At 49.2% G+C, this 20,550-nt stretch overlaps 1 protein-coding gene across 1 annotated transcript in view; it reads right to left on the reverse strand.

The window, feature by feature from the left end:
- Positions 1-20,550, reverse strand: part of hexa (hexosaminidase A (alpha polypeptide)) — a 60,607-nt gene that overhangs the window by 33,003 nt on the left and 7,054 nt on the right. The window contains exons 3-7 of the mRNA XM_046342797.1: positions 16,422-16,487; positions 16,289-16,335; positions 15,290-15,400; positions 13,231-13,332; positions 2,152-2,284 (exon numbers count right to left, since the gene is read on the reverse strand). Coding sequence (XP_046198753.1) covers positions 2,152-2,284; positions 13,231-13,332; positions 15,290-15,400; positions 16,289-16,335; positions 16,422-16,487 — 459 coding nt within the window. The remainder of the gene's footprint in view (positions 1-2,151; positions 2,285-13,230; positions 13,333-15,289; positions 15,401-16,288; positions 16,336-16,421; positions 16,488-20,550) is intronic.

Below are 20,550 nucleotides of genomic sequence, written 5' to 3' on the forward strand. Positions count from 1 at the left end.
GTGTGTGTGTGTGTGTGTGTGACCTTTGCCCCATGACTGAGGGTGTGTGTGTGTGTGTGTGACCTTTGCCCCATGACTGAGGGTGTGTGTGTGTGTGTGACCTTTGCCCCATGACTGAGGGTGTGTGTGTGTGTGTGTGTTACCTTTGCCCCATGACTGAGGGTGTGTATGTGTGTGTGTGTGTGTGTGTTACCTTTGCCCCATGACTGAGGGTGTGTATGTGTGTGTGTGTGTGTGTGTGTGTGTTACCTTAGCCCCATGACTGAGGGTGTGTATGTGTGTGTGTGTGTGTGTGTGTTACCTTAGCCCCATGACTGAGGGTGTGTATGTGTGTGTGTGTGTGTTACCTTTGCCCCATGACTGAGGGTGTGTATGTGTGTGTGTGTGTGTGTGTGTGTGTGTGACCTTTGCCCCATGACTGAGGGTGTGTATGTGTGTGTGTGTGTGTGTGTGTGTGTGTGTGTGTGTGTGTGTGTGTGTGTGTGACCTTTGCCCCATGACTGTGTGTGTGTGTGTGTGTGACCTTTGCCCCATGACTGTGTGTGTGTGTGTGTGTTACCTTTGCCCCATGACTGTGTGTGTGTGTGTGTGTTACCTTTGCCCCATGACTGAGGGTGTGTGTGTGTGTGTGTGTGTGTGTTACCTTTGCCCCATGACTGAGGGTGTGTGTGTGTGTGTGTGTGTGTGTTACCTTTGCCCCATGACTGAGGGTGTGTGTGTGTGTGTGTGTGTGTGTGTGTGTGTGTGTTACCTTTGCCCCATGACTGAGGGTGTGTGTGTGTGTGTGTGTGTGTGTTACCTTTGCCCCATGACTGAGGGTGTGTGTGTGTGTGTGTGTGTTACCTTTGCCCCATGACTGAGGGTGTGTGTGTGTGTTACCTTTGCCCCATGACTGAGGGTGTGTGTGTGTGTGTGTGTGTGTGTGTGTGTGTGTGTGTGTGTGTGTGTGTGTGACCTTTGCCCCATGACTGAGGGTGTGTGTGTGTGTGTGTGACCTTTGCCCCATGACTGAGGGTGTGTGTGTGTGTGACCTTTGCCCCATGACTGAGGGTGTGTGTGTGTGTGTGACCTTTGCCCCATGACTGAGGGTGTGTGTGTGTGTGTGACCTTTGCCCCATGACTGAGGGTGTGTGTGTGTGTGTGACCTTTGCCCCATGACTGAGGGTGTGTGTGTGTGACCTTTGCCCCATGACTGAGGGTGTGTGTGTGTGACCTTTGCCCCATGACTGAGGGTGTGTGTGTGTGTGTGACCTTTGCCCCATGACTGAGGGTGTGTGTGTGTGTGTGACCTTTGCCCCATGACTGAGGGTGTGTGTGTGTGTGTGTGTGTGTGACCTTTGCCCCATGACTGAGGGTGTGTGTGTGTGTGTGTGTGACCTTTGCCCCATGACTGAGGGTGTGTGTGTGTGTGTGTGTGACCTTTGCCCCATGACTGAGGGTGTGTGTGTGTGTGTGTGTGACCTTTGCCCCATGACTGGGGGTGTGTGTGTGTGTGTGTGTGACCTTTGCCCCATGACTGAGGGTGTGTGTGTGTGTGTGACCTTTGCCCCATGACTGAGGGTGTGTGTGTGTGTGTGTGTGACCTTTGCCCCATGACTGAGGGTGTGTGTGTGTGTGTGTGACCTTTGCCCCATGACTGAGGGTGTGTGTGTGTGTGTGTGACCTTTGCCCCATGACTGAGGGTGTGTGTGTGTGTGTGTGACCTTTGCCCCATGACTGAGGGTGTGTGTGTGTGTGTGTGTGTGTGTGTGACCTTTGCCCCATGACTGAGGGTGTGTGTGCGTGTGTGTGTGTGTGACCTTTGCCCCATGACTGAGTGTGTGTGTGTGTGTGTGTGTGTGTGACCTTTGCCCCATGACTGAGGTGTGTGTGTGTGTGTGTGTGTGTGTGTGTGACCTTTGCCCCATGACTGAGGGGTGTGTGTGTGTGTGTGACCTTTGCCCCATGACTGAGGGTGTGTGTGTGTGTGTGTTACCTTTGCCTCATGACTGAGGGTGTGTATGCTACCCTTGCCCCATGACTGAGGGTGTGTGTGCTACCTTTGCCCCATGACTGAGGGTGTGTGTGTGTGTGTGTGTGTGTGTTACCTTTGCCTCATGACTGAGGGTGTGTGTGCTACCTTTGCCCCATGACTGTGGGTGCGTGTGCTACCTTTGCCCCATGACTGGGTGTGTCCCGGGGAGTCAAATTCAGCCAGGACCCTGATGCCTCTGAGTCTGGCGTGGGCGATAACCCTCTTCACGTCTATCTGGGTGTACACATGGGTCGACGGATGGAACGCCCCCTAGGACAAACAGAGCCGAGCAGAATATCAGCCAAGCACAACATCAGATAATTGAATATTGAAGGCGGCAGGTAGCCTAGCAGTAATAGAACATTGTTGATGGCGGCAGGTAGCCTAGCGGTAGGAGGGCAGCAGGTAGCCTAGCGGTAATAGAATATTGTTGCGGGAGGCAGGTAGCCTAGCGGTAAGAGGGAGGCAGGTAGCCTAGCGGTAGGAGGGAGGCAGGTAGCCTAGCGGTAGGAGGGAGGCAGGTAGCCTAGCGGTAGGAGGGAGGCAGGTAGCCTAGCGGTAGGAGGGAGGCAGGTAGCCTAGCGGTAGGAGGGAGGCAGGTAGCCTAGCGGTAGGAGGGAGGCAGGTAGCCTAGCGGTAAGAGGGAGGCAGGTAGCCTAGCTGTAAGAGGGAGGCAGGTAGCCTAGCGGTAGGAGGAGGCAGGTAGCCTAGCGGTAGGAGGAGGCAGGTAGCCTAGCGGTAGGAGGGAGGCAGGTAGCCTAGCGGTAGGAGGGAGGCAGGTAGCCTAGCGGTAGGAGGAGGCAGGTAGCCTAGCGGTAGGAGGGAGGCAGGTAGCCTAGCGGTAGGAGGGAGGCAGGTAGCCTAGCGGTAGGAGGGAGGCATGTAGCCTAGCGGTAATAGAATATTGTTGCGGGAGGCAGGTAGCCTAGCGGTAAGAGGGAGGCAGTTAGCCTAGCGGTAAGAGGGAGGCAGGTAGCCTAGCGGGAAGAGGGAGGCAGGTAGCCTAGCGGTAAGAGGGAGGCAGGTAGCCTAGCGGTAAGAGGGAGGCAGGTAGCCTAGCGGGAAGAGGGAGGCAGGTAGCCTAGCGGGAAGAGGGAGGCAGGTAGCCTAGCGGGAAGAGGGAGGCAGGTAGCCTAGCGGGAAGAGGGAGGCAGGTAGCCTAGCGGGAAGAGGGAGGCAGGTAGCCTAGCGGGAAGAGGGAGGTAGGTAGCCTAGCGGGAAGAGGGAGGCAGGTAGCCTAGCGGGAAGAGGGAGGCAGGTAGCCTAGCGGGAAGAGGGAGGCAGGTAGCCTAGCGGTAAGAGGGAGGCAGGTAGCCTAGCGGTAAGAGGGAGGCAGGTAGCCTAGCGGGAAGAGGGAGGCAGGTAGTCTAGCGGTAGGAGGGAGGCAGGTAGCCTAGCGGGAAGAGGGAGGCAGGTAGCCTAGCGGGAAGAGGGAGGCAGGTAGCCTAGCGGTAGGAGGGAGGCAGGTAGCCTAGCGGGAAGAGGGAGGAAGGTAGCCTAGCGGGAAGAGGGAGGCAGGTAGCCTAGCGGGAAGAGGGAGGCAGGTAGCCTAGCGGTAAGAGGGAGGCAGGTAGCCTAGCGGGAAGAGGGAGGCAGGTAGCCTAGCGGGAAGAGGGAGGCAGGTAGCCTAGCGGGAAGAGGGAGGCAGGTAGCCTAGCGGGAAGAGTGCGTTTTGAACGTGGAAGTATTTTATTTTTGTATAAAACGTTTTTTTTTTTGCAGAAATGCCTTCTCGAACATGTGAACTTTCATGTGCCTTAATAATGGTTTATGCCATCTGTAAATACGAATAAAATAAATTACGAGCTTAGTTGGTTAAGCCACAGAAAAAGTCAGCAACCTTCCCACTAGCCATGATTAGCTGAGACAATGAGTGGGCTGAACATGCCAAACGATGAGTTTGGATTGGTGTAACTGAGTCAGGTATGTAGGCCTCTTTGCTCGCACATGCTATTTCAGTTCTGCCCACACATTTTCTATATGATTTAAAGGTCAGGGCTTTGTGATGGCCACTACAATACATTGACTTTCTGGTCCTTGAGCCATTTTGCCACAACTTTGGAAGCATGCTTGGGGTCATTTTCCATTTGTAAGACCCATTTGCGACCAAGCATTAACTTCCTGACTGATGTCTTGAGATGTTGTTTCAATATATCCACATCATTTTCCTGCCTCATAATGCCATCTATTTCGTGAAGTGCACCAGACCCTCCTGCAGCAAAGCACCCCCACAACATGATGCTGCCACCCCCATGCTTCGCTGTTGGGATGGTGTTCTTCGTTTTGCAAGCCTCCCCCTTTTTCCTCCAAACATAACAATTGTCATTATGGCCAAACAGTTCTATTTTTGTTTCATCAGACCAGAGGACATTTCTCCAAAAAGTACAATCTTTCTCCCATGTGTTCCTTGCTGAGCGGCCTTTCAGGTTATGTTGATATAGGACTCATTTCACTGTGGATATAGATACTCTTGTACTGTTTCCAAGGTCCTTTGCTGTTGTTCTGAGATTGATTTGCACTTTTCGCACCAAGGTACGTTCATCTCTAGGAGACAGAACGCGTCTCCTTCCTGAGTGGTATGACGGCTGCATGGTCCCGTGGTGTTTATACTTGCATACTATTGTTTGTACAGGTGAACGTGGTAACTTCAGGCGTTTGTAAATTGCTCCCAAAGATGAACCAGACTTGTGGAGGTCTACTATTTCTATTCTGAGGTCTTGGCAGATTTATTTAGATTTTCCCATGATGTCAAGCAAAGAGGCACCGAGTTTGAAGGTAGGCCTTGAAATACATCCACAGGTACACCTCCAATTGACTCAAATTATGTTAATTCGCCTACCAGAAGCTTCTAAAGCCATGACATTTTCTGGAATTTTCCAAGCTGTTTAAAGGCACAGTCAACTTAGTGTATGTAAACTTCTGACCCACTGGAATTGTGATACAGTGAATTATAAGTGAAATAATCTGTCTGTAAACAATTGTTGGAAACATTACTTGTGTCATGCACAAAGTAGATGTCCTAACAGACTTTCCAAAACTATAGTTTGTTAACAAGTGTATGTAAACTTCCGACTTCAACTGTATATGGGTAAGAGTCTAGCTATAGTTTCAGATATTATACATTTCTAATTTTGCCAAAGTTGTTTTTAATCGCAAAATAAAGTTTACTGTTAGCCAGCTAGCTAACAATGCATTTATGATCCGTGTGTAGTAATGTTATCTCAGAATGCGATTTCACGTTGCTAGTTATTTCCTAATGTAGACTAACTTTAGCAAGCTATGACAATCGGTTTGAATTGCTAGTACTCTATGGATTAGGATTAAGGGTCATTGTTCACGTAGTATGTCTGATGATTACACGACTCATCAAGTTAACCAAGTGTGTCTGACGGTGATTACGGCTATCTACTGTATAATAAGACAAAATATCTGGATCAGTATCAGTAGAACACACCTGACTCTCCTCCACCAGTCACAAAGGAGAATAGTCTAATGCCTCCCATCAGAAAGACCTGTAGAACACACCTGTCTCTCCTCATACAAGGAGAATGGTCTAATGCCTCCCATCAGAAAGACCTGTAGAACACACCGGTCTCTCCTCATACAAGGAGAATGGTCTAATGCCTCCCATCTGAAAGACCTGTAGAACACACCTGTCTCTCCTCCACCAGTCACACAAGGAGAATGGTCTAATGCCTCCCATCTGAAAGACCTGTAGAACACACCTGTCTCTCCTCATACAAGGAGAATGGTCTAATGCCTCCCATCAGAAAGACCTGTAGAACACACCGGTCTCTCCTCATACAAGGAGAATGGTCTAATGCCTCCCATCTGAAAGACCTGTAGAACACACCTGTCTCTCCTCCACCAGTCACACAAGGAGAATGGTCTAATGCCTCCCATCTGAAAGACCTGTAGAACACACCTGTCTCTCCTCATACAAGGAGAATGGTCTAATGCCTCCCATCAGAAAGACCTGTAGAACACACCGGTCTCTCCTCATACAAGGAGAATGGTCTAATGCCTCCCATCTGAAAGACCTGTAGAACACACCTGTCTCTCCTCCACCAGTCACACAAGGAGAATGGTCTAATGCCTCCCATCTGAAAGACCTGTAGAACACACCTGTCTCTCCTCATACAAGGAGAATGGTCTAATGCCTCCCATCAGAAAGACCTGTAGAACACACCGGTCTCTCCTCATACAAGGAGAATGGTCTAATGCCTCCCATCTGAAAGACCTGTAGAACACACCTGTCTCTCCTCCACCAGTCACACAAGGAGAATGGTCTAATGCCTCCCATCTGAAAGACCTGTAGAACACACCTGTCTCTCCTCATACAAGGAGAATGGTCTAATGCCTCCCATCAGAAAGACCTGTAGAACACACCGGTCTCTCCTCATACAAGGAGAATGGTCTAATGCCTCCCATCTGAAAGACCTGTAGAACACACCTGTCTCTCCTCCACCAGTCACACAAGGAGAATGGTCTAATGCCTCCCATCTGAAAGACCTGTAGAACACACCTGTCTCTCCTCATACAAGGAGAATGGTCTAATGCCTCCCATCAGAAAGACCTGTAGAACACACCGGTCTCTCCTCATACAAGGAGAATGGTCTAATGCCTCCCATCTGAAAGACCTGTAGAACACACCTGTCTCTCCTCCACCAGTCACACAAGGAGAATGGTCTAATGCTTCCCATCAGAAAGACCTGTAGAACACACCTGTCTCTCCTCATACAGTGCCTTGCGAAAGTATTCGGCCCCCTTGAACTTTGCGACCTTTGCCACATTTCAGGCTTCAAACATAAAGATATAAAACTGTATTTTTTGTGAAGAATCAACAACAAGTGGGACACAATCATGAAGTGGAAGGACATTTATTGGATATTTCAAACTTTTTTAACAAATCAAAAACGGAAAAATTGGGCGTGCAAAAATTATTCAGCCCCCTTAAGTTAATACTTTAGCGCCACCTTTTGCTGCGATTACAGCTGTAAATCGCTTGGGGTATGTCTCTATCAGTTTTGCACATCGAGAGACTGACATTTTTTCCCATTCCTCCTTGCAAAACAGCTCGAGCTCAGTGAGGTTGGATGGAGAGCATTTGAACAGCAGTTTTCAGTTCTTTCCACAGATTCTCGATTGGATTCAGGTCTGGACTTTGACTTGGCCATTCTAACACCTGGATATGTTTATTTTTGAAACATTCCATTGTAGATTTTCCTTTATGTTTTGGATCATTGTCTTGTTGGAAGACAAATCTCCGTCCCATCATCTACTATCCTCCTGACCCTATGTAGCCAGGTCCATCTACTATCCTCCTGACCCTATGTAGCCAGGTCCATCTACTATCCTTCTGACCCAGGTCCATCTACTATCCTCCTGACCCTATGTAGCCAGGTCCCATCTACTATCCTCCTGACCCTATGTAGCCAGGTCCCATCTACTATCCTCCTGACCCTATGTAGCCAGATCCCATCTACTATCCTCCTGACCCTATGTAGCCAGGTCCCATCTACTATCCTTCTGACCCAGGTCCCATCTACTATCCTTTTGACCCAGGTCCCATCTACTATCCTCCTGACCCTATGTAGCCAGGTCCCATCTACTATCCTTCTGACCCTATGTAGCCAGGTCCCATCTATCCTTCTGACCCTATGTAGCCTGGTCCCATCGACTTTTTAACTCCTCACAACTGCAGTGGCCAAACCCAGAACACGTTTGTGCTCTGCTATTGTGCCTGGTGGACCATGCACAAGCTCCACCACAGTCTGGACCTTCACTTCCTGATCACAGGCCACACCAAGTTTGCCCCCTACTGGTGCTTCGGCCTCATCGAGCAGCTCTTCAGAAAGACCAGAGTGAACGCTTTGTCTGAGATTGATGGTATTGTGAAGGACAGCACTGTGACAGGGATCAACATCCCACAGCTGGTTGGACTGGAGGATGGTACGGTGTTGCTGGCAACAACACCTGATGAAGCAGGACCAGCACTTCAGGTGAATATAATTTCCCTTGCATTGTATGAGGTCATTATTCTTGTTATGCAAGGTTGTAATATCTTCTCAATTATTTAGTCATTTCCTGTTTTACAGCTTCGATGCTCTGGAGCCTAGTGTTGTTGTCACCAGGGAGCGTTGGGACTCAGTAGGGACCAGGTTTCAGCTGCTGCGCAACACTGACATCATTCCTCCCAAACGAGCTTCAATGCCATAAAGCACTCCTTCCATGGCCTCCAACTGCTCTTAAACGCGAGTAAAACCAAATGCATGCTTTTCAACCGATCGCTGCCTGCACCCGCATGCCCGACTAGCATCACCACCCTGGATGGTTCCGGCCTTGAATATGTGGACATCTATAAGTACCTAGGTGTCTGGCTAGACTGTAAACTCTCCTTCCAGACTTATATCAAACATCTCCAATCGAAAATCAAATCAAGAGTCGGCTTTCTATTCCGCAACAAAGCCTCCTTCACTCACGCCGCCAAGCTTACCCTAGTAAAACTGACTATCCTACCGATCCTCGACTTCGGTGATGTCATCTACAAAATGGCTTCCAACACTCTACTCAGCCAACTGGATGCAGTCTATCACAGTGCCATCCGTTTTGTCACTAAAGAACCTTATACCACCCACCACTGCGACTTGTATGCTCTAGTCGGCTGGCCCTCACTACATATTCGTCGCCAGACCCACTGGCTCCAGGTCATCTACAAGTCCATGCTAGGTAAAGCTCCGCCTTATCTCAGTTCACTGGTCACGATGGCAACACCCATCCGTAGCACGCGCTCCAGCAGGTGTATCTCACTGATCATCCCTAAAGCCAACACCTCATTTGGCCGCCTTTCGTTCCAGTACTCTGCTGCCTGTGACTGGAACGAACTGCAAAAATCGCTGAAGTTGGAGACTTTTATCTCCCTCACCAACTTCAAACATCAGCTATCCAAGCAGCTAACCGATCGCTGCAGCTGTACATAGTCCATTGGTAAATAGCCCACCCATTTTCACCTACCTCATTCCCATACTGTTTTTATACTGTTTTTTTTATTTATTTACTTTTCTGCTCTTTTGCACACCAATATCTCTACCTGTACATGATCATCTGATCATTTATCACTCCAGTGTTAATCTGCAAAATTGTATTATTCGCCTACCTCCTCATGCCTTTTGCACACATTGTATAAAGACTGCCCATTTTTTTCTACTGTGTTATTGATTTGTTAATTGTTTACTCCATGTGTAACTCTGTGTTGTCTGTTCACACTGCTATGCTTTATCTTGGCCAGGTCGCAGTTGCAAATGAGAACTTGTTCTCAACTAGCCTACCTGGTTAAATAAAGCTAAAATAAAAAATAAAAGATGGTCTGCCTGTACAGGCACCACCTGGACTGGACACAGCTTGACAAACGGATCTTTGAGAAGATCAGGGAGTTTTACAACAAAGAGGCTATGGACATCACATGCCCTGCATCAAAGTCAAGGGCAGGACAGAAACAGACTCTCCCTGAATATAGATTCCCTTGTTCATGATTGGTTCAGACGGACCAGTCATCAGCACTATCTGCAGTGCCTCTATTCAAATCACTCTCCACTAACACACACACGCCATGCATTGCTGCTACTATCTATTTATTTTTTATCCTGCTGCTCAGCCACTTTAACCCTGATTGTATTGTTGTAATCGGCTAAACTTTGAACATTGAGATAGTAAATGAATGACAGGAAATGAAAGAGACTGGGTTTTATGTGTTCCACTGGATGTCATAAGGTGAATGCACCAATTTGTAAGTCGCTCTGGATAAGAGCGTCTGCTAAATGACTTAAATGTAAATGTCTCTGTAGGAGGACAGATAGCTGTGGAATGTGTTGGGGGACGGGAGCAGGGCACCGTGTTGATACAGGGAGACAGATGGACATCTGTGGATTAGGTGAAGGAGGGGTTGAGGTCAGGACAGAGATGTGTTGATACAGGGGAGACAGATGGACATCTGTGGATTAGGTGAAGGAGGGGTTGAGGTCAGGACAGAGATGTGTTGATACAGGGAGACAGATGGACATCTGTGGATTAGGGGAAGGAGGGGTTGAGGTCAGGAGGTGAGGACAGAGATGTGTTGATACAGGGGAGACAGATGGACATCTGTGGATTAGGGGAAGGAGGGGTTGAGGTCAGGAGGTGAGGACAGAGATGTGTTGATACAGGGGAGACAGATGGACATCTGTGGATTAGGGGAAGGAGGGGTTGAGGTCAGGAGGTGAGGACAGAGATGTGTTGATACAGGGGAGACAGATGGACATCTGTAGATTAGGTGAAGGAGGGGTTGAGGTCAGGAGGTGAGGACAGGTCACCCGAAGGGAGTAATAAGGGTTTGGGATCTTGTTACTCTTTTCCTGTTAAATCATAAGAAGGATTGGAGAGAAGGAGAAATGTCTTAAGTGGGATATAAATACCTGGATGAGACAAATGTCTGAATTACAGAACCTTTGGGCAGAATTAAACTTGGTTAAAGCTTCTCTAGTGGTTATTTACCATGAACAATGCTGAACGGGTGGGGCTGGTTTAAGAGGGTGTGAACAATGCTGAATGGGCGGGGCTGGTTTAAGAGGGTGTGAACAATGCTGAATGGGCGGGGCTGGTTTAAGAGGGTGTGAACAATGCTGAACGGGTGGGGCTGGTTTAAGAGGGTGTGAACAATGCTGAACGGGTGGGGCTGGTTTAAGAGGGTGTGAACAATGCTGAACGGGTGGGGCTGGTTTAAGAGGGTGTGAACAATGCTGAACGGGTGAGGCTGGTTTAAGAGGGTGTGAACAATGCTGTGAACGGGTGGGGCTGGTTTAAGAGGGTGTGAACAATGCTGAACGGGTGTAGACAAAGGAGAGCTCTCCAGGAGGTTTACAAAAATATTCAAGGGACATTTTCTGAAAGGTGAGTTTACACATTTATCAACTTTCAAAGCAGAACTACTTTCCCATTGGTCCTCAAAGATGCAGTGTATGATATACCATTTTGTAGCTCTAAGTCTCTAGTTTTATCCAATGTATAAAGGTGAGGTCACACCTCTGCTCCCAATCATGACACACACCTGGACTTCATCATCACCTTGATTACCTTCCCTTTATTTATCCGTCAGAAGCCTAAATCATCAGGCAGTATTGGTTTTGTTCACGTTTGTACACGTCTCCTGTTTTGTTGCCTTGTTCAGGTGTATTAAACTCACCTTCTGCACCGGCTTCCTGACTCCAAACGTTACACACAGACATTGAGAGGCACACGCAGGTAAGGTAAAGCACACCCTGGGACAAAGAGCCAATCACAACGTCAGCTGAACAAAACCTGTTTCTGTTCACCTGCCAAATCCTTATAGAATTGTGAAACAGAACTGGGACCAGGCTTACAGTTAACAGTTCAGCTGCAGAACATCTTTTCAGCAACTCATTATCAGAACCACCTGTGTCTATCCAGTTTCCTCAAGTGGAAGGGAAACCTACAGTGGCGGCAGGTAGCCTAGTGTCCTTCTGTAGCTCAGTTGGTAGAGCATGGCGCTTGTAACGCCAGGGTAGTGGGTTCGATTCCCGGGACCACCCATACGTAGAATGTATGCACACATGACTGTAAGTCTCTTTGGATAAAAGCGTCTGCTAAATGGCATATATTATTATATATTATTATATATATATTAGTGGTTAGAGTGTAGGGGCGGCAGGTAGCCTAGTGGTTAGAGTGTAGGGGCGGCAGGTAGCCTAGTGGTTAGAGTGGAGGGGCGGCAGGTAGCCTAGTGGTTAGAGTGTAGGGGCGGCAGGTAGCCTAGTGGTTAGAGTGGAGGGGCGGCAGGTAGCCTAGTGGTTAGAGTGGAGGGGCGGCAGGTAGCCTAGTGGTTAGAGTGTAGGGGCGGCAGGTAGCCTAGTGGTTAGAGGCGGCAGGTAGCCTAGTGGTTAGAGGCGGCAGGTAGCCTAGTGGTTAGAGGCGGCAGGTAGCCTAGTGGTTAGAGGCGGCAGGTAGCCTAGTGATTAGAGCGGAGGGGCGGCAGGTAGCCTAGTGGTTAGAGCGTAGGGGCGGCAGGTAGCCTAGTGGTTAGAGTGTAGGGGCGGCAGGTAGCCTAGTGGTTAGAGTGGAGGGGCGGCAGGTAGCCTAGTGGTTAGAGTGGAGGGGCGGCAGGTAGCCTAGTGGTTAGAGTGGAGGGGCGGCAGGTAGCCTAGTGGTTAGAGTGGAGGGGCGGCAGGTAGCCTAGTGGTTAGAGTGGAGGGGCGGCAGGTAGCCTAGTGGTTAGAGTGGAGGGGCGGCAGGTAGCCTAGTGGTTAGAGTGGAGGGGCGGCAGGTAGCCTAGTGGTTAGAGTGGAGAGGCGGCAGGTAGCCTAGTGGTTAGAGTGGAGGGGCGGCAGGTAGCCTAGTGGTTAGAGTGGAGGGGCGGCAGGTAGCCTAGTGGTTAGAGTGGAGGGGCGGCAGGTAGCCTAGTGGTTAGAGCCAAGGGCCAGAAAGCGAAATGGTTCCTGGTACTTCAGAGCACAAAAACACCAACTCGACCAATGGCATAAATCAATTGTCAACTCCAGACACTACCCCACACATCTAGTCTCATACCTTATCTCCCCCAAGGCCGAAGGAGGGAGTGACTGGCGCACAGCCATTGTGGAATCCAGTAATTGGTTCCCCATTAATCACACCCTCCCTTCACGTGGTTTAAGAATGATATTCTGCATAGCACCAGGAACATGTGAAAGACCAGCCTGACCTCTCCCCTCTCTGGGCCCCAGGTGACTGAGTCCCAGCTGAGGGAAGAAGTGCAACTACCAGCACCAGAGTCCAAAGGGATACATTCTAATAAGTATCTCACATCAGCATATTATGCAGATAGGACCTCTTAATGATCTAAGTTACCCAACTCATTATGATTCTTCCACTTTCCAAGTGAAATAAAACACATTAAAAAAGAGACAGCTTAACATTGCACTCTACATTTTCCTTCAACACTTTACTTAAGTCCTGCAGTTCTACACATTGTACAGCTTTATTACTGGTTAAGCATGTTTATAATGTGCCTTTATATTGTATTATAACATCATAATGCATTACTAATGCTTTACCATATCCCAGGCCAGAGAGCTCCAGTTCCAGTCCTCTCACCTTGCTGGTTTAACATGTCATAAGACTTTATGTTTTATAACAGCATCATAAGGCATTACTAATGTTCAGCTCCATTACAGGTTCTCTCATCTCACCTTTCTACTGAGGTCAGGGAAGGTGTTACTCTGGTAGGGGAAGGAGGGGTCGTCCACGATGTGCCAGTGGAAAACATTGAACTTGTTGTAGGACATCGCATCCTAGTAAACAAGGATAAGGATCTGAAGTGAGTATCATTTATATATACCCAGTCCGTGTCAGATTAAGCCTAGTCCAGGACTAAAAATCATTCAATGGAAATTCACCATTCAAAGTGCTTTGTAGTCTAGGAGAACGCATAACGTGAGCTGAGAAACTGGACCTCAATGTTATAACTCAAATGTATATACAGAACCAGTCAAAAGTTTGGACACACCTACTCATTCAAGGGTTTTTCTTTATTTGTACTATTTTTCACATTGTAGAATAATATTGAAGACGTCAAAATTATAGAATAACAACACATATGGAATCATGTAGTAACCAAAACAAGTGTTAAACAAATCAAAATATATTTTAGATTCTTCAAAGTAGCCACCCTTTGCCTTGAGAGCTTTCAATGCTCTTGGTATTCTCTCAACCAGCTTCACCTGGAATGCTTTTCCAACAGTTTGGAAGGAGTTCTTACATATGCTGAACACTTGTTGGCTGCTTTTCCTTCACTCTGCGGTCCAACTCATCCCAAACCATCTCATTGGGTTGAGGTCAGGTGATTGTAGAGGCCAGGTCATCTGATGCACCACTCCATCACTCTCCTTCTTGGTCAAATAGCTCTTACACAGCCTGGAGGTATGTTGGGTCATTGTCCTGTTGAAAAACAAATGATAGTTCCACTAATCGCAAACCAGATGGGATGGCGTATCGCTGCAGAATGATGTGGTATCCATGCTCATTAAGTGTGTCTTGAATTCTAAATAAATCACAGACAGTGTCACCAGCAAAGCATCCTCACACCTTCTCCTCCATGCTTCACGGTGGGAACCACACATGCGGCTACTCTTCGTCTCACAAAGACAAGGCAGTTGGAACCAAAAATCTCATCAGACCAAAAGGACAGAATTCCACCAGTCTAATGTCCATTACTCGTGTTTCTTGGCCCAAGCAAGTCTTCTTATTGGTGTCCTTTAGTAGTGGTTTCTTTGCAGCAATTTGACCATGAAGGCCTGATTCATGCAGTCTCCTCTGAACAGTTGATGTTAAGATGTGTCTGTTACTTGAACTCTGTGAAACATTTATTTGGGCTACAATTTCTGAGGCTGGTAACTAATGAACTTATCCTCTGCAGCAGAGATAACTCTGGGTCTTCCATTGCTTGGCGGTCCTCGTGAGAGCCAGTTTCATCATAGTGCTTGATGATTTTTGCGACTACACTTAAAGAAACTTTCAAAGTTCTTGGAAATGTTCTGTATTGACTGACCTTCATGTCTTAAAGTGATGATGGACTGTCGTTTCTCTTTGCTTATTTGAGCTGTTCATGCCATAATATGGACTTGGCCTCTTACCAAATAGGGCTGGTTTTTATTTTATTTTACTAGGTAAGCTAGTTGAGAACAAGTTCTCATTTACAACTGCGACCTGGCCAAGATAAAGCAAAGCAGTGTGACACAAACAACAGAGTTACACATGGAATAAACAAACATACAGTCAATAACACAATAGAAAAAGTCTATATACAGTGTGTGCAAATAGCGTGGGTCTGGCGATGAATATGTAGCGAGGGCCAGCCGACTAGAGCAACTCTACCTTGTCACAACACAACTGATTGGCTCAAACTCATTAAGGAAAGAAATTCCACAAATTAACTTTTAACAAGGCACACCTGTCAATTGAAATGCACTCCATGTCACTACCTCATGAAGCTGGTTGAGAGAATGCTAAGAGTGTGCAAATCTGTCATCAAGGCAAAGGGTGGCTACTTTGAGGAATCTAAAATGTATTTTGATTTGTTTAACACTTTTTTGGTTACTACATGATTCCATATGTGTTATTTCATAGGTTTGATGTCTTCACTATTATTCTACAATGTAGAAAATAGTCCAAATAAAGAAAAACCTTGGAAGGAGTAGATGTGTCCAAACTTTTGACTGGTACTGTATGTGTAAATATATATATCTTTACCAGGGTCTTCAGAATAGCGTGTAAAGGAAGGTAGTGACGTGACGTATCCAATAATATCCCTCGGAACTGGAAGCGGGGAAAGTCTTCTATCTCAGTCTCATTCACAAAATACTGAAATCAGATTGATAGAGAACTGAAATGATCACATCAAGTTTGATCCATTTATGCAAATCATATTGTTGGCAGCATGTTGACTGTTCAGTTCACACACACGCGCACACACACACACACACCTTTTGGTGAGTAAAAATTGATTCAGATTGAAAACCCTATAACCCCTAACCTTACCACCAAAATCCTTAACCCTAATTATAACCCTAATTCCAACCCTAATAAACTTTTTAAAAGTGAAGAACGACCACAATGTCCTCACTAGTGAGTTTTTTTCCCCCTACTTGTGAGGACTTCTGGTATTCAGTAGTACAAGTACACACACAGTAGGCTACCTGGGCGGCAGGTAGGCTACCTGGGCGGCAGGTAGGCTACCTGGGCGGCAGGTAGGCTACCTGGGCGGCAGGTAGGCTACCTGGGCGGCAGGTAGGCTACCTGGGCGGCAGGTAGGCTACCTGGGCGGCAGGTAGGCTACCTGGGCGGCAGGTAGGCTACCTGGGCGGCAGGTAGGCTACCTGGGCGGCAGGTAGGCTACCTGGGCGGCAGGTAGGCTACCTGGGCGGCAGGTAGGCTACCTGGGCGGCAGGTAGGCTACCTGGGCGGCAGGTAGGCTACCTGGGCGGCAGGTAGGCTACCTGGGCGGCAGGTAGGCTACCTGGGCGGCAGGTAGGCTAGTGGTTAGTGAGTTGGACGTTACCGAAAGGTTGCAAGATCGATTCCCTGAGCTGACAAGGTAAAAATCTGTAGTGCTGCCCCTGAACAAGGTAGTTATTTTCAATGACAGCCTAGGAACATTGGGCTAAGAATTTGTTCTTAACCGACTTGCCCAGTGAAATAAAGGTAAAATAAAATAAAACACACAATGTTGACTGTTCAGTTATGACTTACCTCCCCAAAGTCATCTTGGTAGACCAGCTGACTGAATGACTCCAAACCTGTTATTTACCAGAGGACATGTGGTTACATCAAAGGACATCATTGATCATATTGATCACTGATTTCTAAACACTTGTGTTTCTACCTCTGAGTGCTCCCCATACCGTCTCAGCCCTCAGTGCTGCCTGGCCCGAACACACACTCAGCTTGTCTATAACACAAGAAAGAAAGATTCAAATCAGCCTTGTGTATTCAGAAGTGTAAAGTAACTCATTACAAATACTCACGTTACTGTAATTTAGTAACTTTTCAGAGTACTCGTATTTTTCAAAGTCAGTCATTTTTACTACTACTGGAATAAAATCTAATTAAAGTAGAAGTACTTCTACTGAAGTAGGATATTTCAGTACTCTTTCTGAACAATGTGAGTCAAATCAAATTTATTTGTCACACACATGGTTAGCAGATGTTAATGCGAGTGTAGCGAAATGCTTGTGCTTCTAGTTCCGACAATGCAGTGATAACCAACAAGTAATCTAACTAACAATTCCAAAACTACTGTCTTATACACAGTGTAAGGGGATAAGGAATATGTACATAAGGATAAATGAATGAGTGATGGTACAGAGCAGCATACAGTAGATGGTATCGAGTACAGTATATACATATGAGATGAGTGTGTAGACAAAGTAAACAAAGTGGCATAGTTAAAGTGGCTAGTGATACATGTATTACATAAGGATGCAGTCGATGATGTAGAGTACAGTATATACGTATGCATATGAGATGAATAATGTATGGTAAGTAACATTATATAAGGTAGCATTGTTTAAAGTGGCTAGTGATATATTTACATCATTTCCCATCAATTCCCATTATTAAAATGGCTGGAGTTGGGTCAGTGTCAATGACAGTGTGTTGGCAGCAGCCACTCAATGTTAGTGGTGGCTGTTTAACAGTCTGATGGCCTTGAGATAAAAGCCGTTTTTCAGTCTCTCGGTCCCAGCTTTGATGCACCTGTACTGACCTCGCCTTCTGGATGATAGCGGGGTGAACAGGCAGTGGTTCGGGTGGTTGATGTCCTTGATGATCTTTATGGCCTTCCTGTAACAACGGGTGGTGTAGGTGTCCTGGAGGGCAGGTAGTTTGCCCCCGGTGATGCGTTGTGCATTCCTCACTACCCTCTGGAGAGCCTTACGGTTGAGGGCGGAGCAGTTGCCGTACCAGGCGGTGATACAGCCCGCCAGGATGCTCTCGATTGTGCATCTGTAGAAGTTTGTGAGTGCTTTTGGTGACAAGCCAAATTTCTTCAGCCTCCTGAGGTTGAAGAGGCGCTGCTGCGCCTTCTTCACGACGCTGTCAGTGTGAGTGGACCAATTCAGTTTGTCTGTGATGTGTATGCCGAGGAACTTAAAACTAGCTACCCTCTCCACTACTGTTCCATCGATGTGGATAGGGGGGTGTTCCTTCTGCTGTTTCCTGAAGTCCACAATCATCTCCTTAGTTTTGTTGACGTTGAGTGTGAGGTTATTTTCCTGACACCACACTCCGAGGGCCCTCACCTCCTCCCTGAAGGCCGTCTCGTCGTTGTTGGTAATCATGCCTACCACTGTTGTGTCGTCCGCAAACTTGACGATTGAGTTGGAGGCGTGCGTGGCCACGCAGTCGTGGGTGAACAGGGAGTACAGGAGAGGGCTCAGAACGCACCCTTGTGGGGCCCCCGTGTTGTAATTGTAAAGTGACTGTTCCACTGGATGTCATAAGGTGAATGCACCAATTTGTAAGTCGCTCTGGATAAGAGCGTCTGCTAAATGACTTAAATGTAAATGTTAAATGAGGATCAGCGGGGAGGAGATGATGTTGCCTACCCTCACCACCTGGGGGCGGCCCGTCAGGAAGTCCAGTACCCAGTTGCACAGGGCGGGGTCGAGACCCAGGGTCTCGAGCTTGATGACGAGCTTGGAGGGTACTATGAGAAGGACTTTGAGTGAGGGGGTGAGTGAATGAACTTAGTTCCTACATTCATTTCAGTGAAAAGGGGAGTTTGAGTGAGGGGGTGGGTGAACCGAGGGGGTGGGTGAACCGAGGGGGTGGGGTGAGCCGAGGGGGTGGGGTGAGCCGAGGGGGTGGGGTGAGCCGAGGGGAGAGTCGAGGGATGGGTGAGTGAGCGAGGGGATGGGTGAGCGAGCGAGGGGATGGGTGAGCGAGCGAGGGGATGGGTGAGCGAGCGAGGGATGGGTGAGCGAGCGAGGGGATGGGTGAGCGAGCGAGGGGATGGGTGAGCGAGCGAGGGGATGGGTGAGCGAGCGAGGGATGGGTGAGCGAGGGGGTGGGTGAGCGAGGGGGTGGGTGAGCGAGGGGGTGGGTGAGCGAGGGGTGGGTGAGCGAGGGGGTGAGCGGGGGGGTGAGCGAGGGGGTGAGCGAGGGGGGTGAGCGAGGGGGTGGGTGAGCCAGTGAGGGGTGGGTGAGCCAGTGAGGGGGTGGGTGAGCCAGTGAGGGGTGGGTGAGCCAGTGAGGGGGTGGGTGAGCCAGTGAGGGGGGGTGGGTGAGCCAGTGAGGGGGTGGGTGAGCCAGTGAGGGGTGGGTGAGCCAGTGAGGGGGTGGGTGAGTCAAGGGGTGGGTGAGTCAAGGGGTGGGTGAGTCAAGGGGTGGGTGAGTCAAGGGGTGGGTGAGTCAAGGGGTGGGTGAGTCAAGGGGTGGGTGAGTCAAGGGGTGGGTGAGTCAAGGGGTGGGTGAGTCAAGGGGTGGGTGAGTCAAGGGGTGGGTGAGTCAAGGGGTGGGTGAGCCAAGGGGTGGGTGAGTCAAGGGGTGGGTGAGCCAAGGGGTGGGTGAGTCAAGGGGTGGGTGAGTCAAGGGGTGGGTGAGCCAAGGGGTGGGTGAGCCAAGGGGTGGGTGAGCGAGGGGTGGGTGAGCCAGTGAGGGGGTGGGTGAGCCAGTGAGGGGGTGGGTGAGCCAGTGAGGGGTGGGTGAGCCAGTGAGGGGTGGGTGAGCCAGTGAGGGGTGGGTGAGCCAGTGAGGGGGTGGGTGAGCCAGTGAGGGGGTGGGTGAGCCAAGGGGTGGGTGAGTCAAGGGGTGGGTGAGTGAGGGGATGGGTGAGTCAAGGGGTGGGTGAGCGAGGGGATGGGTGAGTCAAGGGATGGGTGAGTCAAGGGGTGGGTGAGTCAAGGGGTGGGTGAGTGAGGGGATGGGGTGGGTGAGTGAGGGGATGGGGTGGGTGAGTGAGTAAGGGGGTGGGTGAGTGAGTAAGGGGGTGGGTGAGCCGAGGGGTGAGCCCAGGGGGTGGGTGAGCCCAGGGGTGGGTGAGCCCAGGGGTGGGTGAGTCAAGGGGTGGGTGAGCGAGGGGTGGGTGAGTCAAGGGGTGGGTGAGTGAGGGGATGGGGTGGGTGAGCCGAGGGGTGGGTGGGTGAGCCCAAGGGGTGGGTGAGCCCAAGGGGTGGGTGAGCCCAAGGGGTGGGTGAGCCCAAGGGGTGGGTGAGCCCAGGGGTGGGTGAGCCCAGGGGGTGGGTGAGCCCAGGGGTGGGTGGGTGAGCCCAGGGGGTGGGTGGGTGAGCCCAGGGGGTGGGTGAGTGAGCCGAGGGGGTGGGTGAGTGAGCCGAGGGGGTGGGTGAGTGAGCCGAGGGGGTGGGTGAGTGAGCCGAGGGGGTGGGTGAGTGAGCCGAGGGGGTGGGTGGGTGAGCCGAGGGGGTGGGTGGGTGAGCCGAGGGGGTGGGTGAGCCGAGGGGGTGGGTGAGGGAACTTCATTCATTTCCTCTCTTCCTTTTTCAATGTGATGATTAACGACGTTCAGGTTCAGACATACCAATTCACTTATTATCAATATAAAGTTGTTTTTATTTTAAAGAACATGTCAAACTCATTCCACAGAGGGCTGAGTGTCTGTGGGTTTTCGCTCCACCCTTGTACTTGATTGATTAATTATGGTCACTAATTAGTAAGGAACTCACCACACCTGGTTGTCTAGGTTCTAAAAAAACAAAAACCCGCAAACACTCCTCCCTCCATGGAATGAGTTTGCCACCCCTGTTTTAAAGGGTAGGACGTGTTGGTTCCACTTTTCTGGGCTCTGTTATTTACTGAACAAATAAGGAATACTCAAAATGTGCACTTATAAGTCAGATCTTAATCAAAATACAGCTGTAGACAGAAGTCAAAGATCAAACATCAGACATACAACTGATGTCTCTCCAGAGTTCTGCCCCGAACAAAAGACTGGATCTTATATACCCGAGGTCACACCTTATGGTGCCATCTCCTATGTCAAACCCTGCATGTGC

This window comes from Oncorhynchus gorbuscha, linkage group LG01 (genome assembly GCF_021184085.1).
Source record: "Oncorhynchus gorbuscha isolate QuinsamMale2020 ecotype Even-year linkage group LG01, OgorEven_v1.0, whole genome shotgun sequence".
Lineage (NCBI taxonomy): Eukaryota > Metazoa > Chordata > Actinopteri > Salmoniformes > Salmonidae > Oncorhynchus > Oncorhynchus gorbuscha.